Source organism: Lampris incognitus, chromosome 11, assembly GCF_029633865.1.
Source record: "Lampris incognitus isolate fLamInc1 chromosome 11, fLamInc1.hap2, whole genome shotgun sequence".
Taxonomy (NCBI): Eukaryota; Metazoa; Chordata; class Actinopteri; order Lampriformes; family Lampridae; genus Lampris; species Lampris incognitus.
In genome coordinates, this window is record NC_079221.1 from 28,725,947 (window position 1) to 28,749,835 (window position 23,889).

The window sequence follows — 23,889 nt, forward strand, 5'->3', positions numbered from 1 at the left end:
ATAAATACACCATTTTTCCCACCGTTTTTCTCCCAGTTCTTTTTGGAGCCAAACAGAGTAAGTCATCTGTTCTGAAAGATGTAACTGTTTGACAATACTGATGAAGAGTCCAATAGTAGGACTATTTTTCTGAAGCCAGTGTTCTGTAATGGCCTTTTTACTTGCCGCCAGCAAGATCTTCAAAAGGTAGACATCAGTTTTATTTAGTCCATCAGGGCTATGTCCAAGAAACAAGGATGAAAATGCAGTACTAATGCTAAAACCCAGAGTTTTTGAGATGATAACTGATACTTCCTTCCAAAAAGTCTAAATGGAGGGACACGACCAAAAAACATGAGCATGATCAACTGTTTCTCCTCCACATTCCCTCCAACAGCTCAGCTGAGTGCTGGTTTGTTTGGACTTCTGTTTAGGGGTGATAAAAAAGCGAATCAGGTTTTTCCAGCAGAAGTCTCTCTAGGTCCGGGAGTTGGTAGAGGATTATTGCATTTTCTAGGCATCCAACCACATGTCCTCAGTTATTTCGGTTTGTAGCTAGCTCCTTTTCTCATCGTTGTTTCACATAGTCTGTGGAGTCCTTATTCAGTGATGTGATGTCATAGTATAACTTACTTATAAGATGTTTGTTGCTTTCTGAGTTATATGCATCAATAAATACATGAATAACAGCTGGAATCTCTCTTGGATTAGAACCTTTTACCTTTTTAGAAAAGTAATCACGGAGCTGTAAATTCCTATAAAAGTCCTGCCTTCCCAACTGATATGTCTGACATAGATTATCAAAACTGTCAAGCTCCCAGTTTTTAACAATCTTGCATATAGAAGTGATACCAAAATAGATCCATTGTTTATATCTACCATCTAAAGATGCTGGTGTAAAGTCAGAATCATATGCCGGCTATCTGAGCAGGTTAGCTTCTCTCTCGAGTTGAAGACGTTTAACCACTTCCGCCCATATTTTCAATGAAAAAAATCACCCATCCCTCGCTGTCTGTAATATTTCTTTCTCTTTGCCAACACAGCCAAGCAATGACTATATTGGTGTATCAGTTGAGGATAACTCCATAGTCTTCCATTTGGCCACATAAGATGGGTTACACCAGTATACAATGGGTTTCTGCTGAGCTGATAAGTAGTAATCCCTTAAAGATGGGAGGGCCATGCCCCCCCTCTCCTCCAGTAGTTGGAGAGTACAGAATTTCCCCCTTGGCCTTTTTTTGTCCCAAATGAATTGTGAAATATGTTTATACCACTCTCTAAATTGTTTCTGAGGAATTTCTAATGGAAGTGATTGAAAAAGACATAGTAATCTGGGAAGAATGTTCATTTTAACTGATCTGATTCTGTTACCAAAGTCAAAAGGGAGCAAGCCCTTCACTGAGGTCCTCATATATGTATTTTTTTGTTAATGCCGTTGTAGTTGATATCAAATAACTGTGACAAATTTTTAGGTAAGTTTAATCTAAGTACTTAATATGAAATGAGTTCCAATTGAAATTATACTTTGCAATGAATTCTTGTGTGGGAATGTAATTAAATGTCATAACCTGGGTTTTGTGTATGTTAAGGGCATACCCTGAATATACCCCATATGTCTCCAACATTTCCATTAGGATAGGCAGACATGAGCCTGGGTCCTTGATTGTGACCAGTACATCATCCGCGTACAGACTTACTTTATACTCTGCTTTGCCTATGGGTATTACCTTTAATTCTGTCTTCTGTCATATTGCTTGGGCTAAAGGTTCGATGAATAAATTAAAGAGACTGGGACTAGCTAGGCAACCTGTCTACAGCTGCGTTGCAGAGTTATATAGTTAGAAAGGCTAACATTAACCTTTATTATAGCAGTAGGAGAAGAATAGGGTGCCCAAATACAACCTATAAAATTTTCACTGAAGCCAAATTTGTTCAATACTAAATAGAGAAATTCCCACCCAACCAAATCAAAAGCTTTTTCCGCATCTAAACTGAGAACAATAGATCTAATTCTTCCCTTATTAATCTGCTCAATAATGTGTAGGGCTCTCCTTATGTTGTCATGAGTTTGTCTGTCTTTTATGAATCCCGTTTTATCTTCATCTATTAAGAAAAACATTACAATTTCCATCCTATTTGTTAAGATGGTGGCGTACAGTTTATAATCGGTGTTTAGGACACCGATAGGGCTGTATCCTTTACAATCCAACCTGTCCTTTCCTTCTTTTGGGATAACTGATATAAAAGCCTCCCTCCATGAGGGAGGGGAGAGAACCTTCTTTTAAAATGTAATTAAAACAGGTCTCCAGTAAACGAAGCAGGTGTTCTCTCACGGATTTGTATCATTCTGGGGGAAACCCATCGATACCAGGTGACTTGTTAGTGTTCAGGCTTGAAATAGCTTTATCAATTTCTTTCATTGTTATTGGTGAGACGGGATCCTCATTAATTCCTTTGCCCGGTGTGGGGTGGTTCAGAGAATTCAGGAATTCAACACCTGTATGTCTGTCAACCTGATCTGACTGGGAATATGAAGACCTGTAGTATGTTTCAAATGCTTTTTTTATTCCTTCCAGACTGTTAGTGGTCGTATTTGTAACATGATCTCTAATCTTATAAATGGTGTTTTCTGCTTGTTGTTTTCTGAGCCTCCAAGCTAGCAATTTTGCTGTTTTTGGGGCCTGCCTCATAATATCGCTGTTTAATGAACCTTATATTTTTCTCAACTTCCTCACTTAATATTTTATCTATTTCCTGTTTGACATTTCTAATTTGGTGTATAATAGAGGATTGTGTTTATTAACAATATGCACTTGTTCTAAGTCTCTCAATTTCTCCTGTAGTCTTGACAGTTCTTGTGCTTTTATCTTTTTCAACATGGCGGTCCTGGCTATGATCTTCGCCCTGAGGACAGCTTTGGCAGTATCCCATAATATACTAGGGTTTACCTCACCATTATCATTGTCCTGTAGATATACGCCTAAGTCTGTCTCCATTGAATCTATGAAGGTGGGATCGTTCAACATGCCTGTATTTAGCCTCCACAATGTTTTCCGCTGCCTACCATCTAAATGTAATGTTAAATATACCCGAGTGGTCTGAGAGCACCCTCTGGCCTATTCTGCAGTCCTTCAATCTATGTAAAGCCCTGTTATGCATGAAGAAATAATATATTCTTGAGTAGATTGTGTGTCGCACAGAATAAAAAGTGTATCCTGGGTCTATGCATGGACCGCCATACATCGACCAGTCCTAGGACTTTAAGTATCTTGTTGATACATTTTTCAGTATGATTTCTTCTCCTTTTCCTATTGGTTGTATCTAGTAAAGGGCTACGAAGCATATTAAAGTCTCCTGCACAAATAAGGATCCCATATGTTTCTGATGCAATCAAACACTTCTATAAAAGGATATATCACTCCCAGGAGGGGCAAACACATTAAATAGTGTCACCTCTTTTTGATCTATTTTCCCCTTTATCAGAACAAATCTGCCCTCTTTATCGCTTATCTCACATATGAATTCAAACCAAATTGAATTTGAAATCAGTATGGCAACTCCCCTTTTTTTTACCATTTTTATATGATGAGAAGTAAGTGGTCCTAAAGCCCTTTTTAAAAAAAAAAAGTTTTCCATGTTCATTACCAGAGAGATGGGTTTCCCGCCAAAATGCTATATTTAACCTCTCCTTTTTTATTTTGGTTATCATTTTACTTCTTTTGATCAGATTATTTAGTGCATTTACATTTAATGAGATATGTTATAATGTTGGTAAGACATTCATTTTACTTTCAAACATTTTCACTTGTGACGTCCCAAACCTCAACAAATAAACAGGGTAGAGTAAAACAAAAAAACTCGAAGAACTATAACACAAAATATAGAACTGGGCTTCCAAATGGAAAGGTGCGATGTCACCTTTAGCAGTGAGGGGGGCTGGCCACAAAGTGGGGCCCCTCGGTAGCAAAAAAAAAAAAAGTCTTGTGTGGCTCTGTCTGTTATCAGCGAAGGTATCAGCCTTTCATTATATTTAAAGGGATTAAAAAAAAAAAAGGAACAGGGCCGGACATGGTTTTAGTGTTGTTAGTGTATTCCCAACACGGTAGAAGGTGCTTCCTTGGATCTAGATTAAAAAGTAATTCACTCACTTGTCCCCTGGCTCCATCCAGTGGTACTCCTTCAGCCTCTCCCGGATAAGCTGCTGAAACCGATTCACATCTCCGCCACGCTTGGTCTCGGTCATCACCCACGGTAGATGTCGGGCCAGTGTTTCCTCTAATATTTCTTAACCTTGGTCCCTGGAGTTACTGTCACTGCACCCACCGCGAATCCCCGTGTCCGCAGGTCCTCCGCTGATTGCATTGCGCTGTTATACAGGATGGTGCCCGTTTCGAAGAAAACACACATTCTGGTTAATGGAGTCTGGAAGCATATTCCATTCTCCTTCATTACCTTCTTCACTGGTATATATTCCTTCCGCTTGTGCTGCATGTCCATTGCATAGTCATGGTCAAAATACACCCATTTGTTTTGGACTCTTAGTTCCCTCTTCCACGCAGTATACAGAATCTTCTCTTTGACTGATAACTTGACGAAATGGACCACCATGGAGCATGGTGGTGCGCTTGCGGGTGGTTTTGCCCCAAGAGCGTGGTGGGTGCATTCTATCCCCATATCGCAGCCCCGGTCCCAGCCAAGACTGCTCCCAGTTCCAACTTTATCAGGTTTTCAATGAACGCCACTGCGGAGGTGCCTTTGGTGTCCTCCGGGACACCATAGATCCTGATATTATTGCACCTTTTGGGTCCTTCCAAGTCAGACATTTTCTCATCTTGTACTTGTTTTTTGAACACCTGGGTAAGGGCACCCTCAATAAGATGAGCATACACTGGGAAATGGACTGAAAACTTATAGCAGTGCAGAGGAGGCAGCCAGCGACATGTGGAGAAGCGGATATGAAGTACGGGATGCAGGGGTAGATGTCGGGGAAGCACCGGGGAAGCACCGGGGAAGCCCCCCCCCCACCAGAAAGGCTTCAGCGAACTGGGACCATGGCACGGAAACTTGTCAGAAGCGACCGATCTCTGGAGAAAGGGAGGTGTGCGAGAAGACAGCTACAAGAATTCCAGTGTGAGGATATAACAACGCGTGATGAAAGACTGAGTCGATCTGAACTTAAGTGAGAAGAATAACAGACTCAAAACACAAGTTCTGAGTCTGGTGAAGGCAAAATTTGAGTTTAAAATGTGTTTGGCTTTGGAGGGTTAATGATAATTGGTATGTTGGCTTGAGAGGAATAAAAACACAGCTGCCTATGATACAGCTCTAGTGTGGGTAGACTAACTCCTTTTGGGTTGCATCTCACAACTAGCTGGGGGCCCTTCCCAAGTGGAAGGCTTCCCCCCTCAAAACAAAAAGAGAGTCAACATGTAATGAGGATTGTTGACACCTTTTTGGCAGTCACTGTCTGTGTACATAATTAAGCTTAGTTGTTCTTACCTGTTGTTTATAACTCTGTTAATTCAAAGGAATTGAATCGAGTGCAACTGGACTTGGTATATATCCGTGAAGACGTTTCGCCTGTCATCCAAGAGGCTTCATCAGTTCGTGCCTTTCTGACTAGACCAAGTTAGTCTGACTGGCTGGTGATGAAACTCAGATATTTATCCTCTTTGGAGTAGTTATCATTACATTACATTACAGTCATTTAGCCAACGCTTTTATCCAAAGCGACTTACAATACGTGCATTTAACGTAGGAAATCAGGAGAACTACTAGTCATCAGAGGTCATAAGTGCATCTAAACAAGCATCTAAGAGCAAAACCAGTGCTGAAGTGAAAGTGCAAGAAAGACTTTTTTTTAATGAGTGAATACAATAAGTGCTAAGAACAAGTAACAGGGTAGTAGTTCTTAAAGAGGTGAGTTTTCAACCTGCGCCGAAAGATGGGCAGCGACTCCGCTGTCCTGACATCAGTGGGGAGTTCATTCCACCACTGTGGGGCCAGGACAGAAAAGAGCCATGACCGGGTCCATCGGCAGCAAGGGCCTCTGAGCGACGGGGCAACCAAGCGTCCTGAGGCAGCAGAACGAAGTGGGTGGGGGTGTAGGGCTTGACCATGGCCTGGAGATATGAAGGCGCTGTTCCTTTCACTGCCCTGTAGGCTAGCACCAGAGTCTTAAACTGGATGCGAGCAGCTACTGGGAGCCAGTGTAGGGACATGAGAAGGGGAGTTGTGTGGGAGAATGTAGGGCGGTTGAACACCAGACAAGCTGCAGCTTTCTGAACAAGCTCCAGAGGTCTGATGGCCAACGCCGGGCCGCCAGCAAGGAGGATGTTGCCGTAGTCCAGCCGGGAGATGATCAGAGCCTGGATGAGCACCTGTGCCATCTCGTCGGTGAGGAATGGGCGAAACCTCCTGAAGTTATAGAGGAGAAATCTGCAGGAGCAAGCAACCGATGCAACGTTTTCAGCAAACGACAGTTGGTCATCCAGGATCACACCCAGATTCCTCACAGTCCGATTTGGCGTCACCACGGTGTTGTCAATGGTGATGGCCAGGTCTCGGTGTGGGCAACCTTTCCCCGGGAGGAACATCAGCTCTGTCTTGTCCAGATTGAGCTTCAGGTGTTGTGTCGCCATCTACTCCGAGATGTCAGTCAAGCATGCAGCAATGCATGTCTCTACTTGTATGTCAGAGGGAAGGAAGGACAAGATCAGCTGCGTGTCATCGGCATAACAATGGTAAGAGAAGTCATGCGAGCGAATAACAGAACCCAGGGATGTTGTGTACAGGGAGAAAAGGAGAGGACCCAGAACCGAACCCTGTGGAACGCCTGTAGTCAGTCTGCGAGGCTCTGACACAGATCCCCTCCATGTCACCTGGTAGGAGCCACCCGTCAGGTAGGTTGCAAACATTGAGAGTGCAGAGCCTGTGACACCCAGCCGCTTGAGGGTAGAGAAGAGGAACTGGTGGTTCACTGTGTCGAACGCAGCTGACAGGTCCAGGAGTATCAGGATAGAGGAGAGAGAGTTTGCTCTCGCAGTGTGCAGCGATTCTGTAACTGCAAGGAGGGCCGTCTCTGTCGAGTGACCCACCCTGAACCCAGACTGGTTGGGGTCCAGGAGGTTGTTCTGGTGGAGGTACAAATAAAGTTGGTTAAAGACAGCACGTTCGAAAGTTTTGGATAGAAAGGGTAGAAGGGAAACTGGTCTGTAGTTTTTGACATCAGAGGGGTTAAGTGATGGTTTATTGAGAAGGGGGGTGACTCTAGCAGTCTTGAAGGCAGATGGAAAGCATCCTGCCTGGAGGGAGGTGTTGATGAGGTGGGTTAGATAGGGAAGGAGTTCAGGTGCTATAGACTGAAGAAGAGGGGAGGGGACCGGGTCAAGGGAGCATGTGGTGGGGCGACTAGATGTGATGAGGTTTAGAACCTCGTCAGGGGAGAAGGGAGCGAGGTGGGATAGGGTGGGACGTGGAGAGGTGAAGGAGGGTGCAGAGGGTGGGATAGTGCAAGCATCACTAACCGGATGGTGAGAAAAGGAGGATCTGATGCCATTTACCTTCTTGTCAAAGAAGTTAGCGAAGTCATCTGGGAGAAGGGAGGAAGTAGGAGGAGGAGGTGGGGGTTGAAGAAGTCTAGAGAAGGTTTCAAAGGGTTTCTTAGGATTAGAGGCAGAGGATAGGATTTTGGAGTGATAGAAGGCAGCCTTAGCAGCAGAAAGGGAGGAGGAGAAAGTGGAAAGAAGAGAATGGAAGTTGAGAAGGTCCTCTGGGAGTTTGCCTTTTCTCCATTTGCGCTCTGCCACTCTCAGGCTCCGTCTGTCAGTACGTACTGAGTCGGTCAGCCAAGGGGCAGGTAGAGTTGGGCGTGCAGGCCTGGAGGTGAGGGGACAGAGATTGTCCAGAGAAGAGGAGAGGGTAGAGAGAAGAAGATCAGTAGCAGTGTCAGGGGGTAGGAGAGAGAAAGATTCAGGTGTAGGGAGGATAGAGGTAACAGAGGTAGAAAGATCAGTGGTGGAGATGTATTATGTATTATACACTACCGTTCAAAAGTTTGGGATCACATTGAAATGTCCATATTTTTGAAGGAAAAGCACTGTACTTTTCAATGAAGATAACTTTAAACTAGTCTTAACTTTAAAGAAATACACTCTATACATTGCTAATGTGGTAAATGACTATTCTAGCTGCAAATGTCTGGTTTTTGGTGCAATATCTACATAGGTGTATAGAGGCCCATTTCAAGCAACTATCACTCCAGTGTTCTAATGGTACAATGTGTTTGCTCATTGGCTCAGAAGGCTAATTGATGATTAGAAAACCCTTGTGCAATCATGTTCACACATCTGAAAACAGTTTAGCTCGTTACAGAAGCTACAAAACTGACCTTCCTTTGAGCAGATTGAGTTTCTGGAGCATCACATTTGTGGGGTCAATTAAACGCTCAAAATGGCCAGAAAAAGAGAACTTTCATCTGAAACTCGACAGTCTATTCTTGTTCTTAGAAATGAAGGCTATTCCATGCGAGAAATTGCTAAGAAATTCAAGATTTCCTACACCGGTGTGTACTACTCCCTTCAGAGGACAGCACAAACAGGCTCTAACCAGAGTAGAAAAAGAAGTGGGAGGCCGCGTTGCACAACTGAGCAAGAAGATAAGTACATTAGAGTCTCTAGTTTGAGAAACAGACGCCTCACAGGTCCCCAACTGGCATCTTCATTAAATAGTACCCGCAAAACACCAGTGTCAACATCTACAGTGAAGAGGCGGCTGCGGGATTCTGGGCTTCAGGGCAGAGTGGCAAAGAAAAAGCCATATCTGAGACTGACCAATAAAAGAAAAAGATTAAGATGGGCAAAAGAACACAGACATTGGACAGAGGAAGACTGGAAAAAAGTGTTGTGGACGGATGAATCCAAGTTTGAGGTGTTTGGATCACAAAGAAGAACGTTTGTGAGACGCAGAACAAATGAAAAGATGCTGGAAGAATGCCTGACGCCATCTGTTAAGCATGGTGGAGGTAATGTGATGGTCTGGGGTTGCTTTGGTGCTGGTAAGGTGGGAGATTTGTACAGGGTAAAAGGGATTCTGAATAAGGAAGGCTATCACTCCATTTTGCAACGCCATGCCATACCCAGTGGACAGCGCTTGATTGGAGCCAATTTCATCCTACAACAGGACAATGACCCTAAACACACCTCCAAATTGTGCAAGAACTATTTAGAGCAGAAGCAGGCAGCTGGTATTCTATCGGTAATGGAGTGGCCAGCGCAGTCACCAGATCTGAACCCCATTGAGCTGTTGTGGGAGCAGCTTGACCGTATGGTACGCAAGAAGTGCCCATCCAACCAATCCAACTTGTGGGAGCTGCTTCTGGAAGCGTGGGGTGCAATTTCTCCAGATTACCTCAACAAATTAACAGCTAGAATGCCAAAGGTCTGCAATGCTGTAATTGCTGCAAATGGAGGATTCTTTGACGAAAGCAAAGTTTGATGTAAAAAAAATCTTATTTCAAATACAAATCATTATTTCTAACCTTGTCAATGTCTTGACTCTATTTTCTATTCATTTCACAACATATGGTGGTGAATAAGTGTGACTTTTCATGGAAAACACAAAATTGTTTGGGTGATCCCAAACTTTTGAACGGTAGTGTACATAGGAGAAATCAAACAACCACTACACAAATGGATGGCCCAACACAGAAAGCCAAACTCCTCAGGGCAAGACTCAGCAGTTTATCTACACCTAAAGGAGAAGACACACTCCTTCGAGGACAGCAATGTACACATTTTGGACAGGGAAGATATATGGTTTGAAAGAGGGGTGAAGGAAGCCATCTATGCGAAACTGGAAAAACCATCCCTCAACAGAGGAGGAGGTCTGCGACACCACCTATCTCCCACTTACAATGCCGTCCTTTCATCTCTACCCAGGAGACTCAAGAAGCTTAGCCTCCAAGAACAACAGTCGGTCACTAACGGCTCCAATGACTCATGACCATTGAATGGAGCACTAACGAAGTCGAAACTAACACCCCCAACGACCGTCGCTGCTTAACATTGGATCACAAAGAGCCATGCACATCAATAGCTCTGATAACGATGGGCGTTGTTAAACATCGGAACACAAAGAGCCATGGACATCAGTAGCTCTGATAACAACTCCAAAGAGGATAAATATCTGAGTTTCATCACCAGCCAGTCAGACTAGCTTGGTCTAGTCAGAAAGGCACGAACTCATGAAGCCTCTTGGATGAGAGGCGAAACGTCTTCACGGATATATACCAAGTCCAGTTGCACTCGATTCAATTCCTTTGGATAACCATGACACGCCTCTGTTAATCATTCATGAATGTGTTTCTGTTAGCCTGTGGGGGAATTACCACAAAGTTAATAGACCCCAAAACGACCTATGGATACTAAACAAGAGATAAAGTTCATGTCCTTGAATGTCAATGGATTAGGAAACCCAGTCAAAAGAGGGGAAATTATGGCTAAAATTAAAAAGGAAAAAAACACAGATCAGCTTCCTACAAGAAACACACCTATAACAAACAGAGCATGAGAAACTGAAAAGACTTAGATTCAAAAAACCTTTTATAGCTCCCACTCTAACACTCACAAAAAGGAGTAGCAATTCTAATATCTAACGCGATTAAATTCAAATGCCAAAAAGAAATAAAAGATAAAGAGGGATGATATAAAAGGGACAAAAGGGACAATTGACCAATCAATGATTACTTTGGTGAATGTATAGGCCCCACCTGAAAGTGATAAACAATTCTTTAAATCCCTATTGGATACTATCGCTGTAGAAACGGAGGGCATATATATATATATATACACACACACACACACACACACACGCGCGCACGTACGTACGTACATATATAGAGGGGATCTCAATGTGATAATCGAGCTTACAGAGAAATAAAATATCTATTACAAAATTAGTGAAAAATACATGGGAGGAAATAGGCTTTTTGATGTGTGGAGGGATCTGCATCCTCTGCGGAGAGACTTCAGTCATTTTTCAGCAACACACCCAGTATACTCCAGAATTGATTTTTTTTTAATGCAGACAGAAAACAGCGATAAAATACAATAATGTCAAATTGGAGTGTCCGACATGTCTGATCATAGTGCCATTTACAAACCCCAATTCCAATGAAGTTGGGACATTGTGTAAAAAGTGAATAAAAACAGAATACAATGATTTGCAAATACTTTTCGACATATATTCAATTTAATACACTACAAAGACAAGCTATTTAATGTTCAAACTAATAAACTTTATTGTTTTTTGCAAATATTCACTCATTTTGAATTTGATGCCTGCAACACGTTCCAAAGAAGCTGGGACAGGAGTAACAAAAGACTGGTAAAGTTGAGGAATGCTCAAAAAACACCTGTTTGAAACATTCCACAGGTGAACAGGTTAATTGGAAACAGGGAAGTGTCATTATTGGGTATAAAAGGAGCATCGCCAAAAGGCTCAGTTGTTCACAAGCAAGGATGGGGTGAGGTTCACCACTTTGTGAACAACTGCGTGAGCAAACAGTCCAAGAACAACATTTCTCAACATAAAATTGCAAGGAATTTAGGGATTTCATCATCTACAGTCCATAATATCATCAAAAGATTCAAAGAATCCGGAGAAATCTCTGCACGTAAGCGATAAGGCTGAAAACCAACATTGAATGCCCGTGACCTTCGATCCCTCAGGCGGCACTGCACTAAAAACCGACATCATTCTGTAAAGGATATTACCACGTGGGCTCAGGAACACTTCGGAAAACCATCGTCAGTTAACACAGTTCGTAGCTACATCTACAGGTGCAACTTAAACCGCAAAAGCCATATATCAACAACATCCAGAAACACCGCCGGCTTCTCTGGGCCTGAGCTCATCTGAGATGGACTGACGCAAAGTGGAAAAGTGTGCTGTGGTCTGACGAGTCCATATTTCAAATTGTTTTTGGAAATCATGGACGTCGTGTCCTCCGGGCTAAAGAGAAAAAGGACCATCCAGATTGTTATCAGCGCAAAGTTCAAAAGCCAGCATCTGTGATGGTACGGGGGTGTGTTAGTGCCCATGGCATGGGTAACTTGCACATCTGTGAGGGCACCATTAATGCTGAAAGGTACATACAGGTTTTGGAGCAACATATGCTGCCGTCCAAGTGACGTCTTTTTCAGGGACGTCCCTGCTTATTTCAGCAAGACAATGCCAAGCCACATTCTGCACGTGTTACAACAGCGTGGCTTCGTAGTAAAAGAGTGCGGGTACTAGACTGGCCTGCCTGCAGTCCAGACCTGTCTCTCATTGAAAATGTGTGGCGCATTATGAAGCACAAAATACGACAACGAAGACCCCGGACTGTTGAGCAACTGAAGTCATACATCAAGCAAGAATGGAAAAGAATTCCACCTACAAAGCTTCAACAATTAGTGTCCTCAGTTCCCAAACGCTTATTGAGTGTTGTTAAAAGGAAAGGTGATGTAACACAGTGGTAAATATGCCCCTGTCCCAGCTTTTTTGGAACGTGTTGCAGGCATCAAATTCAAAATGAGTGAATATTTGCAAAAAAACAATAAAGTTTATCAGTCTGAAAATTAAATATCTTGTCTTTGTAGTGTATTCAATTGAATATAGGTCGAAAAGGATTTGCAAATCATTGTATTCTGTTTTTATTTACGTTTTACACAACGTCCCAACTTCATTGGAATTGGGGTTTGTACCTAAAAAATAATTTAAACAGTAAACAGATACAATATGGAGATTGAATGTGGGAATATTAAACAATAAGTTGATAGTTGAACAAATCAAAACAGATACTCAGAATTATTTGGAGGAAAATAATAATGACGAGATGGACCCAGCTATAGTATGGAATGCATTAAAGGCGGTCATAAGAGGAAAACTGATTGCAATTACAAGTAACCTCGAAAAGGAAAAAGTGAAACAACACAAGATACTCTTAACCGAACTAAGACAATTGGAACAAAAACATAAAGGAAAAACTGACTAAAAGACACAACAACAAATTAAAGAGGTGAGACTAAAAGACACAACAATAAATTAAAGAGGTGAGAAAGAAAATTAATGTTTTACTCCAAGAGAAAATAAGAGATAAAAGCAAGATACTTAAAACACAATTACTATGATAATCAGGCCCTAAAGCTGCCAAGTTACTGGCGAGATGATTACAGAAACAACAGACAGAAACCAAGATCCCTAAAATGCATGACCCAAAAACAAATTAACTTAAATATGAACCAAAAGAAATTGAAAACATTTTTATAATAATAATAATAAATTAAACTTATATAATACTCTAATACTCAAAGTCGCTTTACAAAAAATGGGGTGAAACAAGACGACAGATACACATAACACACACATACAGGGGTGGATGGGAAGGGGGGCTATGAAAGGGAGAAGCAGCAGCCACGCATGACGCCAGCAGTACTCTTCGACTTGAACAGATACATAAGGGGAAGAAAAGCAAACATCATAAATTACATAAATCACAGGTGAAGTCTGGAGAGGTGAGTCCCGACCAATGACCTGAATGTGGGCAGACAGCAGTAGTGTCCGATGCGCTTGGGGAGGGAGTTGAGGAGGGAGTTGAGGGAGGGGGCAGGCCGAGCGCTCGGTCCCCAGCCTACCCCAGACCAGAGGTGGACGAGAGGATGGGGGGGCACAAGAAGGCAATGGAGAAAAGGTGTGTCTTGAGACGGGATTGGAAGAGTGGAGGGATTCTGAGTCTCTAAGGATTTGGGGGAGTGCGTTCCAGAGCCTGGGAGCTGCCCTGGAGAAGGCTTGGTCACCAAAGCCGTGGAGGTTGGACCTGGGGGTAGAGAGAAGGGAGGCTGAGGTGGATCTGAGGGACCTGATAGGGTGATAACAGTGGAAGTCCAAGTTGAAATGGCGGAGAATCTGACCAATAGGGAGGATGTAGATGATGAAAAGGAGTGGGCGGAGTACAGAACCTTGGGGAACACCGTGTGTGGCTGTGGAAGGAACAGAGGAGTGGTTGTGAAGTTAGATGAAGTTTGACCTGTTGGCGAGGTAGGACTGGACCCAGCTGAGTATGATGCCTTCAATAACGACATCTTTCAATCTGGTGAGCAGGATGTTGTGGCTCATAGTATCGAAGGCTGCACTCAGGTCGAGGAAGATGAGGATGTTAAGGGCTCCAGTATCAGCAGAGGTGAGGAAGTCATTGAGTACTTCAAGGAGTGCAGTTTCAGTGCTGTGGAGTGGGCGAAAACTGGACTGGAGGGGTTCGAGTAGGCTGCTGGAGTGTAGGTAGGTTGCGTTCCGGGGTTTTTGAGAGGACAGGGAGGTTGGAGATTGACCGGTAGTGGTTGAGGCAGGATGGATCAAGACCGGGTTTCCTGAGAATTGGGGAGACAGCAGCAGTTTTGTAGGCAGAGGAGACATTTCCATGGGACAGTGAGGAATTGAAAAGGTTGGTGAGATAGGGGCATAGGGCAGGGAGGCATTTCTTCAGTAAGGGGTGGGGAGGGGATTAATGGTGCCCTCACAGATGTGCAAGTTACCCATGCCATAGGCACTAAGACATGCCCATACCATCACAGATGCTGGCTTTTGAACTGTGCGCTGATAACAATCTGGATGGTCCTTTTCCTCTTTAGCCCAGAGGACACGACGTCCATGATTTCCAAAAACAATTTGAAATGTGGACTCGTCAAACCACAGAACACTTTTCCACTTGTGTCAGTCCATCTCAGATGAACTCAGGTCCAGAGAAGCCGGCGGCGTTTCTGGGTGTTGTTGATATATGGCTTTCGCTTTGCATGGTAGAATTTTAATTTGCACTTGTAGATGTAGCGACGAACTGTGTTAACTGACGATGGTTTTCAGAAGTATTCCTGAGCCCACGTGGTAATATCCTTTACAGAATGATGTCGGTTTTTAATGCAGTGCTGCCTGAGGGGTCGAAGGTCACGGACATTCAATGTTGGTTTTCGGCCTTGCCCCTTACGTGCAGAGATTTCTCCAGATTCTCTGAATCTTTTGATGATATTATGGACTGTAGATGATGAAATCCCTAAATTCCTTGCCATTGTACATTGAGAAACGTTGTTCTTAAACTGCTGGACTATTTGCTCATGCAGTTGTTCACAAAGTGGTGAACCTCACCCCATCCTTGCTTGTGAACGACTGAACCTGTCGGGGATGCTCCTTTTATACCCAATCATGACACTCCCGTTTCCAATTAATCTGTTCACCTGTGGAATGTTCCAAACAAGTGTTTTCTGAGAATTCCTCAACTTTACCAGTCTTTTGTTGTCCCTGTCCCAGCTTCTTTGGAATGTGTTGCAGGCATCAGATTCAAGATGAGTGAATATTTGCAAAAAACAATAAAGTTTATCAGTTTGAACATTAAATATCTTGTCTTTGTAGTATATTCAATTGAATATAGGTCGAAAAGGATCATCAAATCATTGTATTCTGTTTTTATTCAATTTTTACACTACGTCCCAACTTCATTGGAATTGGGGTTTGTATTTGACAGGGTCAACTGGGAATTTTTATACTTAACGCTGGAAAAATTTGGCCTTAACAGAATAATAATTAATTGCATTAAGTCTATCTATAACAAACCCACAGCTAGAGTAAAAGTGAATGGATCGCTCTCAGAAAGATTTGCATTAAAGAGAGGAACCAGCCAAGGCTGCTGCCTTGTGTCCTGGTCGCTGCACTAGCGCCTCCTCTGGTCAGTCGGGGCACCTGTTCAGGGGGGAGGTGGAAGTCGGGGGAATAGCATGATCCTCCCATGCGCTACGTCCACTGGTGAAACTCCTCACTGTCAGGGAAAAAGAAGCAGCTGGCGACTCGACATTTATTGGAGGAGGCATGTGGTAGTCTACAGCTCTCCCCGGATTGGCAGAGGAGGTGGAGCCAGGGGCGAAAATCTGATATCAACTTTGGAGGGGACAATTACATGAAATTTTCTCAAGTGCAATTCCTGAGGGGGACACCAAAAGTAGTGCTGTACCAGGGATGAAATATTGGGGGGGGATATATCATATTTTTCCCAGGATGGGAGGGGGTCATGTCCCCCCCAGGCTTTCCGCCTATGGGTGGAGCAATGGCCGGGACCACTCGGAGGAGTGAGGTAATTGGCCCAGTACCATCAGTACCATTGGGGAGGTAAAAGGGGGAAAAAAATCCTCCCCCCCAAAAAAAGCCAACAAAGTTTTTTCTTTGGAAACTTAAACCTGCCGTGTGGGGGTTTTGTCTTCTCCCTTTGGCAGTGGGAGTAATTGTTTTACGTCAGTGCTCCAAAAAGGAAAAGCTACTCTAATAGTTATCCGTTTGTCCTCGCCGTCAATTGCTTTCTTCTTCTTTTTTTTACTTTAATCCTTCCTCTGAATGCCGAGTTCCTTCGATCGGCTGCATCAGAAACTTTTCTTGGATGTTTCTTGGGTTTTTCCACAATCGCTTCCAAGCCCAGAAGCTTTCTGGCAGAAAGCCCTGAAAGTAAGCCAGTAAGAGGCATGTGAACATTTTCGTCACACGAAAGTTCAGCTCTGGCAAAGCGATCATTGCTAGTTGATGTAAAATGCATCACTACGATCACCTCCATTGCGCCAGCACGGAAATTTCGCCCCATACAGCAAATTTAAAACGCCGGTATACTGTGAAACACAGAGAGATTTACCCGGTGGTGATAGGCTTAATCATCATTGTGTGAACTCGTTTGGCAAGGGCTTGAATGTCATGGAGCCTCATTTATATGTTAAAGTCCTGCATTCTAGTTTTAAAGCATTGCAGAAGGACACAACCAGAAGTAGCTAAAGACTATTCTTTATGAATATCCCTATTCCTCTCTTTCTAACCAAACTGGATGGAAAATACAGTATAGTATCTGACTATTCATACCTTGCTTTGTTATTCTGTAACATGTGATGGCAGGCTATCAGCTCCTTCATTTACATTTTGAATGTTTAATCTCCAGTTTTGTCTCCAGAACAACTCAATAACCCGCCTTGTTTTTTTATAATGTCATGGGGATTTGTGTGTGATCCTTTGAAATTAATCTCTTTGATCAAAACAATATATAAATTGCTATTTCAGTTCACCACTTTAATTGAATTAAACACAGCCAGATGGTTGCAGCCAGACTTGAAACTCAAACTAGTTGTCATGCCTGGATGACCAAAAATGCAGTTTTATTCCAACCGAACACCAAATACATCAAGCAAATCTTTGTGAAATGTGTCCTCTACATTTTCAATATGTCCTTATGAAAAACATATAAAACAGAAATTCAGCCTATCATGGCTCCATTATAAACAGACAAGTGAGCGCCATCAGTCAAACATTATTGGTCTGCTTCCCCTGCTGAAAAAAAATCCAAAACCATTACAGTATTTTCTGATGGTTTTAATGGCTCTACAAGGAATTATAATGGTGTTTGCTGGTAACCTATGTTATGGTCTATATTGGTATGTCCAATAAGAAACCTTTAGATCATGTTTTACTCTATAGGAAACCAGCTGTCAACAGATGCTTTTCCTTTTAAAGTGGCATATTAACTGTTAAAAATATTCTCCTCTACTTCTTGTTCTCACCTCCTTTTGTATGTTCCAAGTTAGTTCCTGGTAATAGAGGAAGGCAAAAACCGCAAGACAGGAATGGAGGAGTATTGAAGAAGCTTATTTGTTCAGCAAACCATCTTTTTGATAAAATAATGGTTTGCAAAAGAACCTGGCTTCAGAAACGGTTTTACATTTTTGCTTACCATCATGGTGATGGCTGGAGCTCAGTAACTGTCTGAAGAGGAGAGCGAGGTCGACAGTGAAGTACTTGATGGTTGCAGCTAGCAACAGACACAGCAGCACAACACACACTCCTTTGATGATGTGTGGAGTCATGGTGGCTGGGGGAAGAAGTTTGAATGAATGTTAAAACAGTTGTTTGTGTGTGTGTGTTGGGAGCCAATTGGCTGACAACATGTGTTAATGTATTTACTATGCATGTGTGTCTACGTCAGTGTTACTTTTTACACGGCTCGTGAGACTTTGTTTTGCGCCTCATATAGATCCACTGATAACAATAAGAACATAGCTATAACTTACTTCTATAGGTTCCGTTTGTATCCTGTTTTAGCACATTGAAATGAATTATCCAGCAGATGGCAGCACACTAAAGATACGTCAAAGAACGTAGGCTACGTAACAGCGTGGGCTCATGGGTAGACGTATAGCCTGTGCCGCTTTGTATTTGCGAAATGTTTTGCAAGCTCTGTGGCTCTTTGAGGAATGGTTTTACTCATAAGTGGCTCTCCTAAGAAAATTTGTGTCACTGTGTGTGTGTGTGTGTTTGGTTTAATGAGGGAGAACCTCTTTGTGTTGGTGTACATCTGTGTGTTTGTGCTTAACCATATGTTAGTTTATATTTAGATAAAAGTTTTGCCGTGCATAAATTCACAACCCTATCTTTACGTAGTGTGAATGAGTTTTTCTTTTTTTGTTCTTATAATTTCTTTTTGTTTCCATTTTGTATATATGTTACCTTTTCGCTTGTTGTTCATCCTTTAAAGAGACCCATGTGCAGTAGGCTATCTATCGTTCACTGGTATTTCATACAGTGGTAGCAGTTGTAGAAGTCCCCCTCCATGCACTTATTCTGCCTTTATTCGGTATTAGTACTGAAAATCCTCATTCTGATTGTAACCAGAGTACAACAAAACATATTGTAAACCTCTGCTGTATTACAGTGTATCTGTATATGAAAACACCCCAGACTGACTGTTGGATCAAACGAGGATAAATCCAGATTTTCTAAAAAATTTCCTCATGCATCCTCCCACTGACCTCTTTGCTCGAGTGTTAACTCAAACTCCAGCGTTGGGTGGCTGCTGTAAATGATGCACTTAAACTTGGCCTTGAAGTCTTGAGCGGAAACCTTTTCAATGGTCAAAACAGCAGTGGAGATGGTCTGCCTTGACTTATTATCTGTGACACTTAAGAAGAACAAGAAGGAGGCATGAGGAGTCTAGAGTAAAGTTTAGGATTAAGGGAGGTTTAACTGATCCCTGTGGAGAAAACTGGAGAAATGGGTATCCCTGCATCAATGCAGAATAAACCAAGTAACAATTTAGAAAAGACATTGAATCAATGATTATAAGTCATAAAAGGCCTTTTTTCCCACCAGTTCTTCTCATTGTACCAACATTTTGTGCACATGCACACAAAGGTGCATTACTATCAGGTGTCATTAAATGGACTGCATTTATGTAACACTTTTCTAGTCTACCGACCACCCAAAGCACTTTACAGTGTATGCCTCACATTCACCTATTCACACACACATTCATACACTGGTGGCGGAGACTGCCATGCAAAGCGCCAACCTGCTCATCAGGTGCAGTTAGGGGTTCAATGTCTTACTCAAGGACACTTTGACATGCTTTCTGGAGTTGCCAGGAATCGAAGCAGCAACCTTTCGATTACTAGATGACCTGCTCTACCTCCTGACCAATGCAATCATGAGTCAATGTGCTTGCATCTGTGTGTACATGCATATATCCCTGAATGATAGTGTATGCATGTGTGTGTGCGTGCACTTTCAACGTATGCAGAGTAAGAACATACATAACAATGTAAAACATAAATGTTATATGTTTCTATATAACACACAAATAATGTACAAGTGCATATATTTCTGTTTCCATATATATATATATATATATATATATACACTCACCGGCCACTTTATTAGGTACACCTTGCTAGTACTGGGTTGGACCCCCTTTTGCCTTCAGAACTGCCTTAATCCTTCATGGCATAGATTCAACAAGGTAATGGAAACATTCCTCAGAGAGTTTGGTCCATATTGACATGATAGCATCACTTAGTTGCTGCAGATTTGTCGGCTGCACATCCATGATGCGAATCTCCCGGTCCACCACATCCCAAAGGTGCTCTATTGGATTGAGATCTGGTGACTGTGGAGGCCATTTGAGTACAGTGAACTCATTGTCATGTTCAAGAAACCAGTCTGAGATGATTCGAGCTTTATGACATGGCGCGTTATCCTGCTGGAAGTAGCCATCAGAAGATGAGAACACTGTGGTCATAAAGGGATGGACATGGTCAGCAACAATACTCAGGTAGGCTGTGGCGTTGACACGATGCTCAATTGGTACTAAGGGGCCCAAAGTGTGCCAAGAAAATATCCCCCACACCATTACACCACCACCACCAGCCTGAACCGTTGATACAAGGCAGGATGGATCCATGCTTTCATGTTGTTGACGCCAAATTCTGACCCTATCATCCGAATGTCGCAGCAGAAATCGAGACTCATCAGACCAGGCAACGTTTTTCCAATCTTCTATTGTCCAATTTTGGTGAGCCTGTGCGAATTGTAGCCTCAATTTCCTGTTCTTAGCTGACAGGAGTGGCACCCAGTGTGGTCTTCTGCTGCTGTAGCCCATCTGCCTCAAGGTTCGACGTGTTGCGCGTTCAGAGATGCTCTTCTGCATACCTCGGTTGTAATGAGTGGTTATTTGAGTTACTGTTGCCTTTCTATCAGCTCGAACCAGTCTGGCCATTCTCCTCTGACCTCTGGCATCAACAAGGCATTTTCGCCCACAGAACTGCCGCTCACTGGATATTTTCTCTTTTTCGGACCATTCTCTGTAAACCCTAGAGATGGTTGTGCGTGAAAATCCCAGTAGATCAGCAGTTTCTGAAATACTCAGACCAGCCCGTCTGGCACCAACAACCATGCCACGTTCAAAGTCACTTAAATCACCTTCTTCCCCATTCTGATGCTCGGTTTGAACTGCAGCAGATTGTCTTGACCATGTCTACATGCCTAAATGCATTGAGTTGCTGCCATGTGATTGGCTGATTAGAAATTTGCGTTAACGAGCAGTTGGATAGGTGTGCCTAATAAAGTGGCCGGTGAGTGTATATATATACACACACACACACACACATATATATATATATATATATATATATATATATATATGATTGCTTATGGCATGAAACAGGTTAGTACTGTTTAAAGGAATTTACTTGACACACTGGATTATTTTGCTCATTTGTTGAGCACTTTCCCTACCGTTGAGTGTTTCTTTATATAAATGTATATGTATATATGCACACACACACACACACACACACACACACACACACACACATATATATATATATGTGTGTGTGTGTGTACAAAAGTATTGGGACACATGGCCATTACATCTACAGGAGCTTTTATGACACACCATTCTAAATCCATCGGCATCAATATGGAGTTGGTCCCCCCCCTTTGCAGCTATAACAGCTTCCACTCTTCTGGGAAGGCTTTCCACAGGATTCTGGAGTGTGCCTTTGGGAATTTTTGCCCATTCATCCAGAAGAGCATTTGTGAGATCAGGCACTGACGTTGGACGAGAAGACCTGGCTCGCAATCTCTGTTCTAGTTCATCCCAAAGGTGTTCGATGGGGTTGAGGTCAGGGCTCTGTGTTGGCCAGTCAAGTTCTTCCACACCAAACTCACCCAACCATGTCTTAATGGACCTTGCTTTGTGCACTGGGGCACAGTCATGCTGGAACAGAAAAGGGCCCTCCTCAAACTGTTCTCTCAAAGTTGGAAGCATAGAATTGTCCAAACTGTCTTGGTATGCTGAAGCATTAAGAATTCCCTTCACTGGAACTAAGGGGCCTAGCCCAAACCTTGAAAAACAACCCCATACCATTGTCCCTCCGCCAAACCCAGACTCGTCCATCAGACAGCTAGACAGAGAAGTGTGTTTCGTCACTCCAAAGAACACGTTTCCACTGCTCCAGAGTCCAGTGGCAACGTGCTTTACACCACTCCATCCGACACTTGCCATTGTGCTTGGTGATGTAAGGCTTGCATACAGCTGCTCGGCCATGGAAACCCATTCCATGAAGCTCCCGGTGCACAGTTTTTGTGCTGATGTTAATGCCAGAGGAAGTTTGGAACTCTGCAGTTACTGAGTCAACAGAGCACTGGCGACTTTTACGCAATATGCGCCTCAACACTTGTTGACCCCGCTGTGTGACTTTATGTAGTCTGCCACTTCATGGCTGAGTTGCTGTTGTTCCTAAATGCTTCCACTTTCCAATAATACAACTTATAGCTGACAGTGGAATATCTAGCAGGGAAGAAATTTCACCAGCTGACTTACTGCAAAGGTGGCACCCTATGACAGTACCACGCTTGAATTCAATGAGCTCTTTAGAACAACCCATTCTTTCACAAATGTTTGTAAATGCAGACTGCATGGCTAGCTGCTTTATTTTATATACCGGTGGCAATGGGTCTGAATGAAACACCTGAATTCAATGATTAAGAGGTGTGCCCCAATACTTTTGTACATATAGTGTGTGTGTATGTGTGTATATTGTGTGTGTATATTGTGTGTGTATATATATATATATGTATGTGTGTGTGTGTATGTGTGTGTGTGTGTATGTATGTATATGTATGTATGTGTGTATATATATGTATGTATGTATGTATGTATGTATGTATACACACATACACACATACATATATGTATGTATATATATACACACACATATATATGTATATATACGTATATACACACACACACACACATATATATATATATATATATATACACTACCGTTCAAAAGTTTGGGATCACCCAAACAATTTCGTGTTTTCCATGAAAAGTCACACTTATTCACCACCATATGTTGTGAAATGAATAGAAAATAGAGTCAAGACATTGACAAGGTTAGAAATAATGATTTGTATTTGAAATAAGATTTTTTTTACATCAAACTTTGCTTTCGTCAAAGAATCCTCCATTTGCAGCAATTACAGCATTGCAGACCTTTGGCATTCTAGCTGTTAATTTGTTGAGGTAATCTGGAGAAATTGCACCCCACGCTTCCAGAAGCAGCTCCCACAAGTTGGATTGGTTGGATGGGCACTTCTTTGAGCAGATTGAGTTTCTGGAGCATCACATTTGTGGGGTCAATTAAACGCTCAAAATGGCCAGAAAAAGAGAACTTTCATCTGAAACTCGACAGTCTATTCTTGTTCTTAGAAATGAAGGCTATTCCATGCGAGAAATTGCTAAGAAATTGAAGATTTCCTACACCGGTGTGTACTACTCCCTTCAGAGGACAGCACAAACAGGCTCTAACAGGTACTATTTAATGAAGATGCCAGTTGGGGACCTGTGAGGCGTCGGTTTCTCAAACTAGAGACGCTAATGTACTTATCTTCTTGCTCAGTTGTGCAACGCGGCCTCCCACTTCTTTTTCTACTCTGGTTAGAGCCTGTTTGTGCTGTCCTCTGAAGGGAGTAGTACACACCGGTGTAGGAAATCTTCAATTTCTTAGCAATTTCTCGCATGGAATAGCCTTCATTTCTAAGAACAAGAATAGACTGTCGAGTTTCAGATGAAAGTTCTCTTTTTCTGGCCATTTTGAGCGTTTAATTGACCCCACAAATGTGATGCTCCAGAAACTCAATCTGCTCAAAGAAGTGCCCATCCAACCAATCCAACTTGTGGGAGCTGCTTCTGGAAGCGTGGGGTGCAATTTCTCCAGATTACCTCAACAAATTAACAGCTAGAATGCCAAAGGTCTGCAATGCTGTAATTGCTGCAAATGGAGGATTCTTTGACGAAAGCAAAGTTTGATGTAAAAAAAATCTTATTTCAAATACAAATCATTATTTCTAACCTTGTCAATGTCTTGACTCTATTTTCTATTCATTTCACAACATATGGTGGTGAATAAGTGTGACTTTTCATGGAAAACACAAAATTGTTTGGGTGATCCCAAACTTTTGAACGGTAGTGTACATATATGTATATATGTATGTGTGTGTGTGTGTGTGTGTGTGTAT

The 23,889-nt window shown here is 42.5% G+C and overlaps 1 protein-coding gene across 1 annotated transcript in view; it reads right to left on the reverse strand.

Annotated features, from left to right (window-relative positions):
- The window catches only part of LOC130120343 (interleukin-1 receptor-like 1), an 80,332-nt gene that overhangs the window by 16,818 nt on the left and 39,625 nt on the right, over positions 1-23,889 (reverse strand). Inside the window, exons 8-9 of the mRNA XM_056288892.1 lie at positions 18,840-18,988; positions 17,765-17,902 (exon numbers count right to left, since the gene is read on the reverse strand). Coding sequence (XP_056144867.1) covers positions 17,765-17,902; positions 18,840-18,988 — 287 coding nt within the window. The remainder of the gene's footprint in view (positions 1-17,764; positions 17,903-18,839; positions 18,989-23,889) is intronic.